This window comes from Polypterus senegalus, chromosome 4 (assembly GCF_016835505.1).
Source record: "Polypterus senegalus isolate Bchr_013 chromosome 4, ASM1683550v1, whole genome shotgun sequence".
Classification (NCBI taxonomy): Eukaryota; Metazoa; Chordata; class Cladistia; order Polypteriformes; family Polypteridae; genus Polypterus; species Polypterus senegalus.
In genome coordinates, this window is record NC_053157.1 from 222107998 (window position 1) to 222122946 (window position 14949).

General features: G+C 42.5%; 1 protein-coding gene across 1 annotated transcript in view; it reads left to right on the forward strand.

Moving 5' to 3' along the window:
- The window catches only part of LOC120528036 (interleukin-20 receptor subunit alpha-like), a 60167-nt gene extending 48300 nt beyond the window's left edge, over positions 1 to 11867 (forward strand). Inside the window, exons 5-6 of the mRNA XM_039752001.1 lie at positions 4519 to 4637; positions 11100 to 11867. Of these exons, the coding sequence (XP_039607935.1) occupies positions 4519 to 4637; positions 11100 to 11540 (560 nt within the window). The 3' untranslated portion in view covers positions 11541 to 11867. The remainder of the gene's footprint in view (positions 1 to 4518; positions 4638 to 11099) is intronic.
- The last annotated feature ends 3082 nt before the right edge of the window (positions 11868 to 14949 follow it).

Genomic DNA, 14949 nt, shown 5'->3' on the forward strand with positions numbered 1-14949 from the left:
ATACAGAGACTAGCATGGGACCCCTATGCTCATAAGGGCCTAGGGCAACTGCCCAGCGTACCCATGCATTAAGACGGCCCTGCTAACGACAAAAGATAGTTAAAAATGACAAAAGTGTTAAATGCAAGACCTTGTGAGTAATTTCTCAAACTCCCGTTAGTACAGGTCTGGGTTCACAGTGTTTTCATTACTTTCACTGCAGTTTTTATTATAACTGATAGTTATGAGCAAGTTTGAAATGTCCTGATCTAGTCTGTTTAAGAAGTGTGGGGTGTGATAAGGGCTACAAAGGAGACCAAACAAGGTACCAATCAAGGAATGAAGAAGATAGAGAAATGTATGGACAGACAAACAAGGACAGTGGCAAGAGCCAAGGCACAGGCTTTGGAGGAGGTGTATGAAAAATTGGAGACAAAAGAGGGAGAAGATTAAGTAGGCTGGAAAGACTTTTAGTGAAATAAAGCAGAAGAAAGATGGAAAGGACTGGTCTTGATTGAGGATCAAGAATAGATGGAAGAAAAGCTGCTAAATGAAGGGTAGTATTGGTGGATGGAATCCCATGTGAAGGGCTAGGACCAAAAATAAGGAGGGATGAAGTAAAGGAGGCACTGAAAAGAATGAAAAATGGAAAGTCAACAGGACCAGATGAAATACCAGCAGAATTGTGGAAGACTTTAGGAGAAGAAGGAGTAGATGTGTTGTGGGATCTAATGCATAAGATCTAGGAAGAGGAGAGAATACCAGAGGAGCAGAGGAACGTTGTGATCGTACCCATTTATAAAGAGAAGGGCAATGTTCAGTGTTGTGGAAACTATAGAGAGTGTCAAATAAACAGATAAATGGCACAAAAAAAGGTTTGGGGCAGCCACCCGTACACTTGAAATCAGGCTGCAAAAGTAGGCAATTAAATGCGAGTTGTGTGCAGATTTGAATCCAACACAGAATTGACAGGATGAAACAAAATGGCCGTTTTATGGTTAGGCAGAGAAAGTGAGGTCAGCAGAGTTGGAACTGGAAAAGAGGTCATCGGGGCTGGAACCACAAGTGATGTCATTGGGGCCGGGTGGGATTTCCATAACTGGTCTCCGGAGGAAAGAGAGAAAGGGTTAGTGCTCTCTGCCAACCACTGGTCTGGCATGGAATTACCCACATTTGAGCCCTTTAGCTGCCTCCCATGCGCACGTGTGTGACAAGGGACAAAGCTGATATCAAACATAATGAAAATGTGGAAAAGGTTTATAGAGAAAAGGCTTAGGGAAGATACCATCATAGGGGAGGAGAGGAGCAGTTATTTTTATCCCAGGGAGAGGAAAAACTGAAGCAGTCTTTGAATTAAATATGGTGTTTATTGATTTGGAGAAGACGTATGACAGAGTGCCAGGTCAAGAGGTCTGGAGGTGCACGAGAGACCAAGGAGAACCCAAGAAGTATGTGAGGATTGTCCAGGATATGTATGAGGGAGTGAGGACTCAGGTTAAAAGCAGTGTTGGGGTAACAGACAAGAGGAGGTCTGCACCGGGTCCTCACCTCTTTGTTCAGGTTATGGATGTGTTAAGTCATGGGATAAAAGACCAGTACCCCTGGTGCAGGCTTTCTGATGAAGACATTGTGCTGAGTGGTACCAGAAAGAGGAAGTGGAGAGGATGTTGGAAGAATGGAGAGGGACTTTAAAAGATAAAGGATTGAAGATAAATAGGAAGACAACAGAATAGATGAGGTTTAATAATGATCGGGATTTAGAAGTGAGCCTGCAGGGAGAGCCATTGGAAAGACTAGAAAAATTAAAACATCTAGGGTCAGTGGTAACCAAAGATGGAAAACTAGATATAGAGGTAAATCATGTAATGCAGGGTGGATGGGACAATTAGAAGAAGGTATCAGGAGTATTGTGCGCTTGAAGAATTATGGCAAAGGATAAAGGTTTTTAAGACAGTGGTAAGGCCAGCAATAATGTATGGAGCTGAGACATGGGCAGTAAAGGGAGCTCAGGAGAAGAAGCTGCTATATGGCAGAGATAAGAATACTGAGATGGATGTTTGGATGGACAAAAAAGGACAGAAAGGAGGTTGAAGTGGTATGGACATGTGATGAGGAGAGACAAGGAATATGTGAGAATGGAAGTACAGAAGAAGAGAAAGTGAGGGAGTACAAAGCAGAGGTGGATGGATAAAGTTAAAGAGGGTCTGAAGGAAAAGGGCTTGACTGAGGAGGAGATGCAGGGCCAAGATGCTTGGAGAACGTTGATCAAGGACATTGACCCTACATAGAGGTGGGAAAAGATGAAGAGGAAGAAGAAGAATTATTTTGTCATTGTGTTATTCGTTTCCATGAAAGCTGCCATGATGTTGATAGTAACAGTCCCTGCTATCTTGCATTTGATTTTGGAAAACAGAAAAAAGGCCACATTCCCACTGCAGCTCTAGTTTCAATTTTTTTTTACTCATACATGACACGGATTTGATGTTTTCCGAGCAGTGTGATTAGCAAAAAAACTGATGAGGTCAGAACTTTTCTGTAAAAATTGACATACTGTAGCTCTCATAACAACTGTTTTGCATCCACACCTGTGCCGTCGCACTCTCCCCAGTCCTTTGGACCCCTTGTTTCGACGTATGTACAGGACACCGACAGAAAGACATGTGCTCAGACCAGTGGCTTTCATCTTTTGTTTCCTGTTTTTCATCTAAGCCATCACAAGCTTTGTCCAGCACTGAAACAACTGGAAGTAAAGCAGCAACCAGCATCTGTCTGACTGAAGTCATTTTTCGCATGCGGGATGCATTCAGGATAGATGTCTGCATTCATATCAGATTTATATCAAAAATTAAATATGAAACACAAATCAGAATGGGGTCACTTTTAGCTACAGTGCATGTACCCCTAAAAGACTCCCATTTCTTCAGAGAATGGCTGTTTTGTGTTCAACAGCAGCATCCATCTGTGTAAACATGCTACGAACGTCAAATCAGGGTGTCTTTGTAAATGCTTTGTTCAGGGAGGGCCCCCCTCTACTATTCCTGGGGGTCCACAGTTTTGTGCTACCTCAGTGAGTGTACTGTGAATACCACAAATATAGGAAATGTCCACTGTGAGCCACTTCTCGTGCCTTCAGGTAGATGCACTTGTTTACAGTATTTGTGACTTACCTGAACATTATGGTGCCACCTCCATGGGGGCACTAAAGACAGGAAGGAATGGGAGTCTGAGAGCTGCTCTGTGATTATTGTATGCTTGGACAGTCAGCCAGTATGTCTTCACAGGCAAAATAACCAAATGACAGCTAAGTGTCGCATTGCCCCCACACCACATACAGTAAATACCACTTGTGCCAAGCTGCCCCCAATACCTTTGCCACATTCAAGAAGCTTGTGTGCTTAAAGGATTTCACATCTCAGACAATTTTAACTCTTTCAGGGCTGATGTCAGCTTTTGTCAAAAGGAGGAGCTGATGGTGGTAATCAAGTGTGAACTGTGACAAAACCAACCATTACATTGGACTCTCATTGCTAGAAAGAAAGCGATTCCCTGCGCTCACGTGAATAGCAAGGTGCACACAACGGGAATAATGGCACTGACATCTGGCTAGAGATCAAAGCGAATGCAAAAAGCAAAACACTCCGTGGATGACGTCTTGTCTATTATCTCTGAATTGGACTATAACTTGTCGGACTCAGATTTTGATACAAGCGATCAAAAACTAATGTGAGGTTCCAGCTTCAGCTGATTGGTACTGACAATGTTCACCAGGGTGGACTGCCACTTAGCAATGATAAGAGGTAGAAACCAGATTGTAATGCACTGTGACTGTGACTGCTATTGCTGCTGTCCCAGCTATATGAAGACAGCCTGGCAGCCAGCCTGCCACTCATTCTTGGCAAACTGGCAGCCACAGCGTGCATTAACAGATGTTTTGTGTTGGTTTCTGTGTGAAACCATCCTTTTTTGGAAAAAATATTCAGGCCTCAAAGAGTTAAGGTGTTTTTAATAATTACAATCTTGGCCTGTTAAATCTGAAGCACTTACCTGTGCCGTTTAAGTCAGTGGGTGGTGTGTAGAGGGTACAACACAAATAACTCTAGTTCTAACTATAGTTCTAAGTGGGTATCTCCTCACTGGACCGGCAGACATCTGGGTGCTTCTGTTCCTTCAGATAGTCAGTGATAATCTTTACTTTGTAAAGTTCACAAAGTCACAAGGTTCTGAATAGCTCACACAAGAAGAAGACATGCTACTCGGCTGCTTGCTATTTGAATTTTATTATATATATATATATATAATATTAAAAAAATATATATATATATATATATATATATATATATTTTTTTTTATTTATTTTTATTTTTTTTTTGTGGTTACCTAAACTTTTGCTTCATTTACGTATTTTTAACCTGGAGGCCCCAGGTGAAGGAAAATAACCGCTGAAGAGAAGTCACGTGCTTTGAGGTCTCTGTGTTCATGCAGGAAGTGTGGCTCCTACGCTCTGTCTTTCTCTGACTCTTATTGTTTTTCTTCCCCTAGCCTCCATTTGGCACATCATGGCAGGACTCATCTCGCTTCTACTGCTGCTGATTCTGCTGGCAGCCCTGCGCCTTGTGAAAGGAAGGAGAATGCTGGAGGACCAGTTCCCCAAGACTCTGGTAGGCATCACACCGCGACTCCACTTGGTGTCGGCACAGGGGAGCTCACACGCTGTTCACAGATATGTACTGGGCCTAGAAACTATGCAGACCCCTTCACTTTTTGTTATGTGTCAGCCTTAGAAAACAGAATTTTAGAAATGTTTGCAAAAAACGCATTCAGGCCGTTTGCTACGACACTTGAAATTTGGCTCTGGTACATCCCATTCTATTGATCATCACTGAGATGTTTCTACGGTGTCCTTCAATAAGGGCGCGTAAATAAAGGCGAGCTTCAAAAGGGCGACCTCAATTGGGCGCAGCGAATAAAGGCAAACGCAACAAAATTATTACAGAAAATTTATTAGATAAAGGCAATGATTGAACGTATAAAAAGGCGAAAGCAAGAATATTAAAACATCCAATTAATTAAAGCATGAACTTCTAATGAACTATTTCTAAAGCCATCTATATTTTGTTGTTTTCTGCTCTTACTCATTGTTGTGTTACACTTGAAGCTGTAGATTATGTGCAATGTCACGTAGATATTCGAGATGCGTATGTGTAGCCTTCGACTACGAGTAGATCTGCACCTTTGCTGCTCTTCACATATTCCAGAGCCATTTGAACTAAATTATCTACGAATGCCTTTATTCGCCGCGCCCAATTGAGGTCGCCCTTTTGAAGCTCACCTTTTTGTGCGCACCTTTATTGAATAGAGCCATTTCTACACCTTGTTTGGAGTCCACCTGTGGTCAGCTCAGTTGACATGCGTACTGTACATAGAGGTGACAATGTCTATTAGAGTAAACACTGGGAATTTCCTACACGGCTTAGAGATAGGATTTTATCAAAGCACAGGCCTGGGAAAGGCTATAAAAATGTCTGCTGTGTTGAAGGCTTCCAAGAGCACAGGGGTCCCAATGATTCTTACATGTAAAAGGTTTAGAGCTGGGCAATTAGGGGAGAAGAGCAATGATAAGGGAGGTGACTAAGAATCCAATAGTCCCTCTCATGGAGCTCCAGAGAATCTGTGTGGAGAGGGGAGGAACTTCCAGAAAGACAACCATCACTGCACATTAGAACATTAGAATGTTCTGCAACACTCCACTAATCTGTGCCTTATGACAGAGTTGCCAGATGGGTCATGAAAGGTCACTTTTTTTGAGGATTCTCAGATTATGAGATGTAAGATTCTCTGGTCTGATGAAACCAAAAATTGAACAGTTTGGCCTCAACTCTAAACGTCATTTCTGGTGGAAACCAGCATCACCCAAGTACAGTACCATTCCAAGAGTGAAGCATGATGGTGGCAGCAGTATCAGGATGTGGGGTTGTCTTTCAGCAGCAATCGGGTTTGAGGGAAAGCTGAAAAAGAGCAAAGTAGAGAGACCCTTAATGAAGACCTGATTCAGAGTGCTCTGGACCTGAGGCTGAGTTGGAGGTTCCCCTTTCTAACAGGACAATGACCTCAAGCACAAAGCAAAGGAGTGGCTGAGACAGAACTCATGGGAACGTCACTGCCAGGAAGTCCCCAAATCCACGTGTGTGTGTGTGTGTGCAGCTTGTCAGGTCAAACCAAAGAAAACGCTGGGCTGTAACTTCTGCTGAGGGGGCTTCACCATACTTGTGTCAATATCACACTTCCATTTTTTAGTGCATTTTTAAAATTCTTAAACCTGTTGTTTTTTTGTTATTCTGGGGTGTTGAGTGTCGCTTGAAATTCAATAATTTTAGCACAGAACTACAACATAATAAAATGTGTAAGAAGTTAAGGGTTCTAAATACTCTCAGAAGGTTCTGTATGGGTGCTGAGGTGGAAAACCAAAATGTCAGAATGTGATGGGAACAGAAACAAAAACAATTCGAGGCTTTGCACCTTAGGAACCAAGTTACCCAAACTATTGTATAACATTTCAGTAATTATTAACCGCTCTGAGGCTGATCTTTCTGATCATAAAACAGGTCATTATGATAGCAAATGACGAGAAGAAGTCTTAATTAATCGCAGAATTACGCTGTCTGAGGGTTCCTCTACAGTGCTTCTTTCTCTTGCACGATTTGGCTGAAAAACTAATCAGCACATCGTCAGCTCATAACAGGGTGAAGTTTGGCTCCTGAACAGCGTGAAGCTCCGGAGGTCTGCAGGTGGAACTCTACTGGCCACAAGCACTTGTGACAGCGGTGTCACCTTACCTGAACCTGGTAGACACTGCCCATGCACAAGTGTATGACGCTATGTTATATCACTGCACTTTTTCATATGGTTTTTTATTTCATAATTGCCGTTTTATTTGCATAATTTGGCAGAAATGGTATTCTATATCCTTTGAGCCTGTATCTTGATTAAGGGAAATTAAACAATTGGCTGATGTGAGAAGGAATGTTAAAAGGCATGAACAGTAAATATCTTTATTAATATACCAAAAAAGGAATTGCATTAAGATGAACTAGGCATTCAGGACTGATGGTAGGTTCAGATACTCAGGATATGCCACATTCACTCAGACAATAATAATAATAATAATAATAATAATAATAATAATAATAATAATAATATCCAGTAATAAACTGACTCTCCACCCAGTGCTGCATGCCTCAAAATGCTCAATGGTTTCAGTGTCCCACTACCGTGAATTGTAGTTAAAGGCTGAAAGAACCGACGCCTAATAGTGAAGGGCAGGTTGATATCAGGTCTTGTTCTAGACTCCGCCCCCTGCCACTCCCATGACAGGTTTCTGTCTCTGGCCACGCCCATCCAAACTCTGTTCTCCTAATAGAACTGGCACAGTAATGAATGAGCAGAGCATTTGTTCAGTAGGTGGCTCCAACCCTTTGTAGTTTTGATTTTGATAAAAGTACTATGTCTTTAGAGCTCTTTTCTTGTTCTTTTTTTTTCTGCCTTTGTGGCTTTACCCTGTTATTGTTCATATTGCTGTTGTCTGTTTTTGACTTCCTGTCTGTTTCTGAATAGTCTTTGAGGTTTTTCTCTTTATTCTTTCATGTGTTTTAGCTTCTGGCCCCGTCTTTTGTGTTCTTTCAAAACACTCACCCGATAGCCCGTCTTCCATACATCCACCCGAACTTCATGTAATGTTATCCTCTCCTGTGACCATGGAGGAGGAGGAGGATGGGGTTGACATTTTTCCTCAAAAGAGGATAACTTTTGAGTATTGAGGACTGTCGGCATATTGTGGAAGGACTCCTGGTCACTGTGAGTCCATCAGATGTGGTAAATGGAAGGTTTGGAATAAGGATTACCAATCCGTTCACTGGTGGAAGTATCTCGAGAATAAAACACTCAAAAGTATTGTACAACAGACAAACCTCATTCATTCATCTGTTTTGAAAACCCAAGTTGGGGCCCAGACACTGCTTGAGCAAATATGGGTTTATATTGACACAGTGCCATCTCCTCTTCAGTTATAAGCTGAATGTGTGCTTCACACCTCCTTTAGGTCAGGAGCACAGGGCACATGTCAGCGCAGTGGTTAGTGCTGTCACCTCACAGATCTAACACCCTATGCTTAAATTCAGTGCCCAGTCCTCGACCATTTAAAGTCAGCATGGCCTTCACGTATCTGTAAGGGTTTCCTTCTCTCACCCTTGAAGATGTGAGCTTAGGTTAAATATTGAAAAACATGAGCTGAGCGGTACTTGAGTGTGTTTTCTTCGATCTGTTTATTTAATCCCTTACTTTATGCTTTAAAATTTTGAATGGTCTTACAATTTGATCATTGGCTTTGGTAAAAAAAAATAGGATTGATTTCAAATCACAAACTTCCAAGAAACAGGATTACATACTAATTGTAAAGTGACGCCTGGGAAAGTACTGCCTGCAATGGGCTTACTAACCAGACAGCGCTCTTTCCTGCTTTGTACCCAGTGCTGCTGGCAGGGGGTTGAAGGGGGGCGTCTGGCCCCTCACAACCATATACTGAATTTGGTGAGTTTGAGACACATGATTTAGAATGTCATAGTCAATGAAGACAGTGAATTCCAATATGGCGGTGCACTGAATATTGCTGTCATCACTAAAGAGACAAACTGTCCCTCTTGTGTCACATGGGATCCAGATGAGAATATCCTGAACTTCTGTTACCTGATTAACAGGTATGAAGGTGGAGGAGTAGGAGATATCTACTGTAGGGAACGGTGTAGTTGATCAGAGGAAGCAACGCCTTAGTCTGTCACGTCCTGCTAAGGATAGATAGATAGATAGATAGATAGATAGATAGATAGATAGATAGATAGATAGTGTAAAGCACTATAAGATAGATAGAAAGATACTGAAAGGCACTATAAGATAGATAGATAGATAGATAGATAGATAGATAGATAGATAGATAGATAGATAGATAGATAGATAGTGTAAAGCACTATAAGATAGATAGAAAGATACTGAAAGGCACTATAAGATAGATAGATAGATAGAAGGCACTATATAATAGATAGATAGATAGATAGATAGATAGATAGATAGATAGATAGATAGATAGATAGATAGATAGATAGATAGAAGGTACTATATGATAAGGCACTATATGATAGACAGGCAGACCAGCTCTTAGCCTTCTAAACAATCTTAAATACGTAATATAATTTAATTATTTAATTATTATTATAATGTTATTGTGTCTGCGGTGGGCTGGCACCTTGCCCGGGGTTTGTTCCTGCCTTGCGCCCTGTGTTGGCTGGGATTGGCTCTAGCAGACCCCTGTGACCATGTAGTTAGGATAAAGCAGGTTGGATAATGGATGGATGTTATTGTGTTTTGATACTTTTTCTATCACATTATTCTATGCAAACAGTCATTTCCTGTAAAGCATTTTGTTTCCTTCTGACTGTGATTGTGAATTTTTTCCCCTTTATTCACTTATTTACTCCAAACTTTTGGAACAAGGTGTGTTAAGTATTTTAAGATGACACAACCTTACATGGTGCACTATATGCTGACCATCACACTCATTTGATTTTGTTGGACACCCCATGGCAAAACCATGTGGACCTCCATTGTGGCTTTAACGTCATTTTAGACATCAGGTGATTTTGAAGTTGGTCTGTGGGAATTTGTACCCATTTAGCTAAAAGAGCATTTGTGAGACCAGGTTACTGGCTTTGGACGAGAAGATCTGACTCTCGACTGGTGTTCAAATTCATTCCAAATGTGTTCAGTAGAGTTGAGGTCAGGCTACTCGAGTTCCTCCATGTAGACCACAAAGCAGAGCCTTCAACAAACTGTTACCATAAAGATGGATGTGCTCACTTGTCTAAAATGTCTTAATCTGCCGTATTATTAGCAGTGCCCTTCACTAGAATCAAGCAGCCCCAGACTATTATGCCTCATTCAACAAGCTCTACAGTAGGCACCATGCAGTCCAGAAAGTTGTGCCTTTCTGGACATCTTCCAAAACAAGACTGGTCCACCAGACTGCCCTCCTGCCAGGGAATGCAGTGTGATTCGCTCCAGAATCCAATGCTTTAGGCCACTCCAACCAGCACTTGTCATCATACTGAGTGATCTTAGGCTTGTGTACGACTGCTCAGCCATTTCTTGAAGCTCCCAACTCACAGATCTTGTGCTGATGCTGATGCTGATGCTGTTGCTTCCAGGGGCAGTTTGGAACTGTGCTGTAAGTGACTCCATAGAGAAGAGGTGATATTTATGGGGTATGTCCTTCAGCACTTGACAGCCCCACTCTAAGTCTGCGTGGTCTAACACTTCATGGCTGAACTGCTGCTGCTCCTGAATGCTTCTGCTCCACAATAGTAGAACTTACAGCTGATTGGGGCAGATCTAGCAGAGCAGAAATTTCACATCCTGATGTGTGGCAAAGGTGGCATAGTTAAAGCCACGGCCCACTCTACTGCTTCTTTATAGGTACTTGTTAACAATGACATTCACCTGTAGGATGGTCTACATACTTTTTGGTCATATAGTGCATGTTTATATTAAAAACATTATATTATTGAAATTAAAATTAAGTGACAAATCAAATGCTTAAAGATGCCACAGCAGTAAAAAAAACAAAACAAAACAAAAAAAAAACCAACGAAACCCATTATGTGCCCTCAGATTAGTCACTAGATGGCACAGGAGGAAATGAAACATTAGGTGTGGGTGTAAATGACACATCAATGGCACCAACTACATTGGCAAATATAATATCAATAAAAAGACACCCTCTGAGCCTGTACTTAGAGAAAAGCGATGTGTGAAAATAAACAGAATTAATTCATGATTCTTCTCAACGACTTTTTGCATGTTTCCCGTTCAAGTGGTCTAGTGACAATCAAACCCGTCATCTTCTCCTGCTGATCTTGTAGCACCTAGCAATGGGTGCTGGTGTGTGGGTGGGGAGTGTTTAACTGTTTTTCTTTTTTGATGCACTTCAGTGAATCAATGGGATTTATTTTATATGTGTGTGTGTATATATATATAAATAACTGTCACAGTGATCCTCTGCCTTTGTTTTTTCACAGATGGTCCTATCCAATGAGGGTATGGTGGACTTTCCCCACAAAGTTGCAGAGATGGACAGTGCTGGTGATCACATCTCCTTCCTGTCAGACTTGGGCAATACGCTATATAGCGACCAAGTGTGTGACACGGACGACGCTGCCTGCTGGTCTGAACGGAGCGCTCCCGACTCCTCTGGGACAAGCTTCTCTAACATTCTGTACACCCAGGGTTTTCTGGATGACATGCCCCCCACTGACGACCACTCCGAGTCCGGCAGTAACAGCCCAGAGCCCGAGGAGAGAGTGTTTCCGGAGCTCCTGAGTATCGTGAGGTGCTCCACGGACATTTCACTCTGCACAGTCCGCCTCTCAGCTTGCACGGCGGGAACAGAGGAGTCGGCCGTCCCGTGCCTGCTGGGACCCAACTGCACTTGTCGGCTGTCCTGCCATGGCTTGGAATGAGCCAGGGGGTCACCAATGATGTCCGCCAACTGAACAGACAACTTGGATTTAGTGGGGGTCAGGAGGGCTTCTATTTGACATGGAAGAGCCTGTCTGGGGACGAGGACACTGTCTGGGGGAGCCCTTAGGGGAATCAAAGGGAGAATAATGCACTTTTGTATTTAAGAATTAAGTGTAAATATTTAATGTTTGAATGACTACTTCAGTTTGTATAATATAAAGACCCCTTTGTAAGTTAGTCATTATGAAAGACTCTATGCACAATGCTTGATTTTGACATTTCGATGTGAAACATTTCTAACATAAAACATAACATATATATATTCATAGAGTCCTGACCTGATTGTATGGTTGGTTACCTACCAGGTAATGCATGTGGTTAGTCTGCCAGTCGGCAAACATCTGAGGTTCAATCCCCATGAGGGGTGCAGTGGAGTGTGTACGCCTGATGAGCCCAAATAAGGGCGAAACATGTAAAGTTGTTGCTATTCCTGCTTTTGCTTGGATATAACAGAAATTGCATCCTTGAAATCATAAGAAGTCATAACTAATGTAACCAGTAGGGGGCGCCACCGAGCCCCAAATCCGATTCCCAATAATACTCAACATAGCAATGGTTTCAAATAATACCGCTTTTTACTCGTGTACCACACACCCTCGTGTAAGACGTGCACCCTAATTTTTACAAAGAAAATCGCGAAAATCGTTTTGCCCTGTGTATGACGTGCATTGTGATTGTATAGGAAGCATTTAGAGAGAGAGAGAGAGAGCACGAGCAAGTGAGAGAGAGAGAGAGAGAGAGAGAGAGAGAGAGAGAGAGAGAGAGAGCGAGCAAGCGAGAGAGAGAGCAAGCCAGCGAGCCCAAGCAGAAGAAGTAAACATTACATTTCCTCGTGTATGACGCGCACCTGATTTTCTAATGCTAATTTTGGGAAAAAATGTGCGTGTGGTACACGTGTAAATACGGTAGATTTCTAATCCATCAAGCACTTTCTCTACAAAGAAGAACAGCTAATTGTCATACAAACAATGACTCTTTTCCTCTCCTTCCGGCCTCCAGTTGAGTGTCGCCCACTGCCTCCTACCTTTGACTCCGACTCCCCGAGGACTGATTCTGTACTGGATCTAGAATGGCTTCTGTGACCCATCATGACTTGTGAGGAGCATTTCAGGGTTGTCTGAGAACCAGGGCAGTCCTCCTCCAACAGCACCCCCTTGTGGCACCTAGGGACCCCAACAGGTTTACACTTCTGGACTGCAGTCTCCATGAACCCCGGTGGTGGTGTCCAAACTGGAATGCCCTCCAGCGAACTACTGCCACCTAACTTATGGAGGATGGAACTGCTCCTGGCCTCTGGCTTCTGCTCATCCAAGCCCATGGCACCTTCAATCTTGACAAGAGGTCAGACTGTTGTCAAGCCAGGAATGCCCATCTGTCATTTGTGGCATTCACACCAGGCATGGCATGTGTGGAATCAATATGAAGGTATAAAGGGGCCTGACATGCGGCATTCTGTATGGAAAAAGAGACCTAACCACATTGGGAGGTCCATCACATTTGCTTTGGAGCAATCCAAGCTTGAAGGAGCACTCCACCCTGAAATCAAATTATTTACTCCATGTAGTTTCTACTCAAGTCAAGTGGGCTTATTTACATACCATCTATATACATGCCAAGTGGATGATGCACATTGGTGGTGGTTCTACTGCCCATGGGGGTACTTACTCAGTTCCCGTCCTGGAGGTTTGTGGTGGCTGCAGGTTTTTGCTTTACCCAAATCATTAATTAGATCCCATTTTGTGTTACTAAAGCATGGGTTTAGTATTAGTTAACTCATTTGTTACGATTCAGAACCCTTAATTGCTTATTTTAGTTTTAAACTGCTGCATTAATGTTTTAATTGTTGACTGTTTTCTTAAACTGCCATCAGTTAATATTGACTAGCAAATCACCAAGGAGCCACCAGCTCTCCAGCTGACGTGTTTCCATTTAAACCTGTGCACATGCATCATGAAGTATCTGTGTTAATGAAATTATTTGAAATGAATGAGAGAATAGGGAAGATCCAAGAGAAACAAATCTATTCTGGACCACAAAACATAAGGATAAAGTTTTGAGAAAATGAAAAATCTACAAAGTGATGATGATTTGTCTTGGAAGAATGAAAGCACTAACTAGCCACCTAATTGAGTACCAAGCTTGATTATCTGGTCTGCCATTCCTGGCTTCAAGTTATGGAACTGATTGGAATGAAAACCTGCATCGACTGCAGACCTCAAGAACTACAATTGAGTACCCCTGGATTAGAGTGTCTAGAAAAGTGCTATATAAATGTAACCATCTACTGTATCAATCTTGGTACATTATACAGTGGTATGAAATTACATTTCCCAGAGCCACAGTGCCATATTTTTCAAAGTTGGTAGGACTGATTCCATCCTTCGAGAGGTCTGGAGAAGTATGTGAGGACTGTCCAGGATATGTATCAGGGAGTGAGGACTCAGGTTAAAAGCAGTGTTGGTAGATTAGACAAGATCCCAGTTAGAGGAGGTCTGCACCGGAGGTCTTCTTAAATTCCTTATCTAATTATCTGGTTATGGATGTGTTGAGATGTGGGATAATAGACCAATCTCCCTGGTGCAGGCTTTCTAATGAAGACATTGTGTTGTGTAGCACCAGAAAAGAGGAAGTTGAGAGGATGTTGGGAGACTTGAGAGGGGCTTTGGAAAACAAAGGGTTGCAGACAAAATAGGAAGAAGAAGACAGAATATGTGAGGTTTATTGAATGAAAGGGAGGCCAGAGGAAGGGTGAAGATACATGGAGTGGAGCTGGTGAAGGAGAATGAGTTTAATTACTGGGGATCAGCAACATAAAGTAATGGGGAGTAAGGAGGAGAGGTGAAGAAGAGAGTGCAGGCAGGGTGGAATGGGTGGAGAAGATGGTCAAGAGTGATTTGTGACAGACGGGTATCAGCAAGAGTGAAAGGGAAGGTCTACAGGACAGTAGTGAGACCAGCTATGTTATATGGGCTGGAGACGGTGGCCTGACCAGAAATCTGGAGACAGAGCTGGAGGTGGCAGAGTTAAAGATGCTAAGATTTGCATTGGGTGTGATGAGGATGGACAGGATTAGAAATGAGGACATTAGAGGGTCAGCTCAGGTTGGACGGTTGGGAGACAAAGTCAGAGAGGCGAGATTGTGTTGGTTTGGACATGTGCAGAGTAGAGATGCTGGGTATATTGGGAGAAGGATGCTAAGGATAGAGCAGGAAGGCCTAAGAGAAGGTTTATGGATGTGGTGAGAGAGGACATGCAGGTAATGAGTGTAACAGAACAAGATGAAGAGGACAGAAAGATATGGAAACAGAGATTCCATTATGGTGACCCCTAACAATAGCAAGAAGAAGA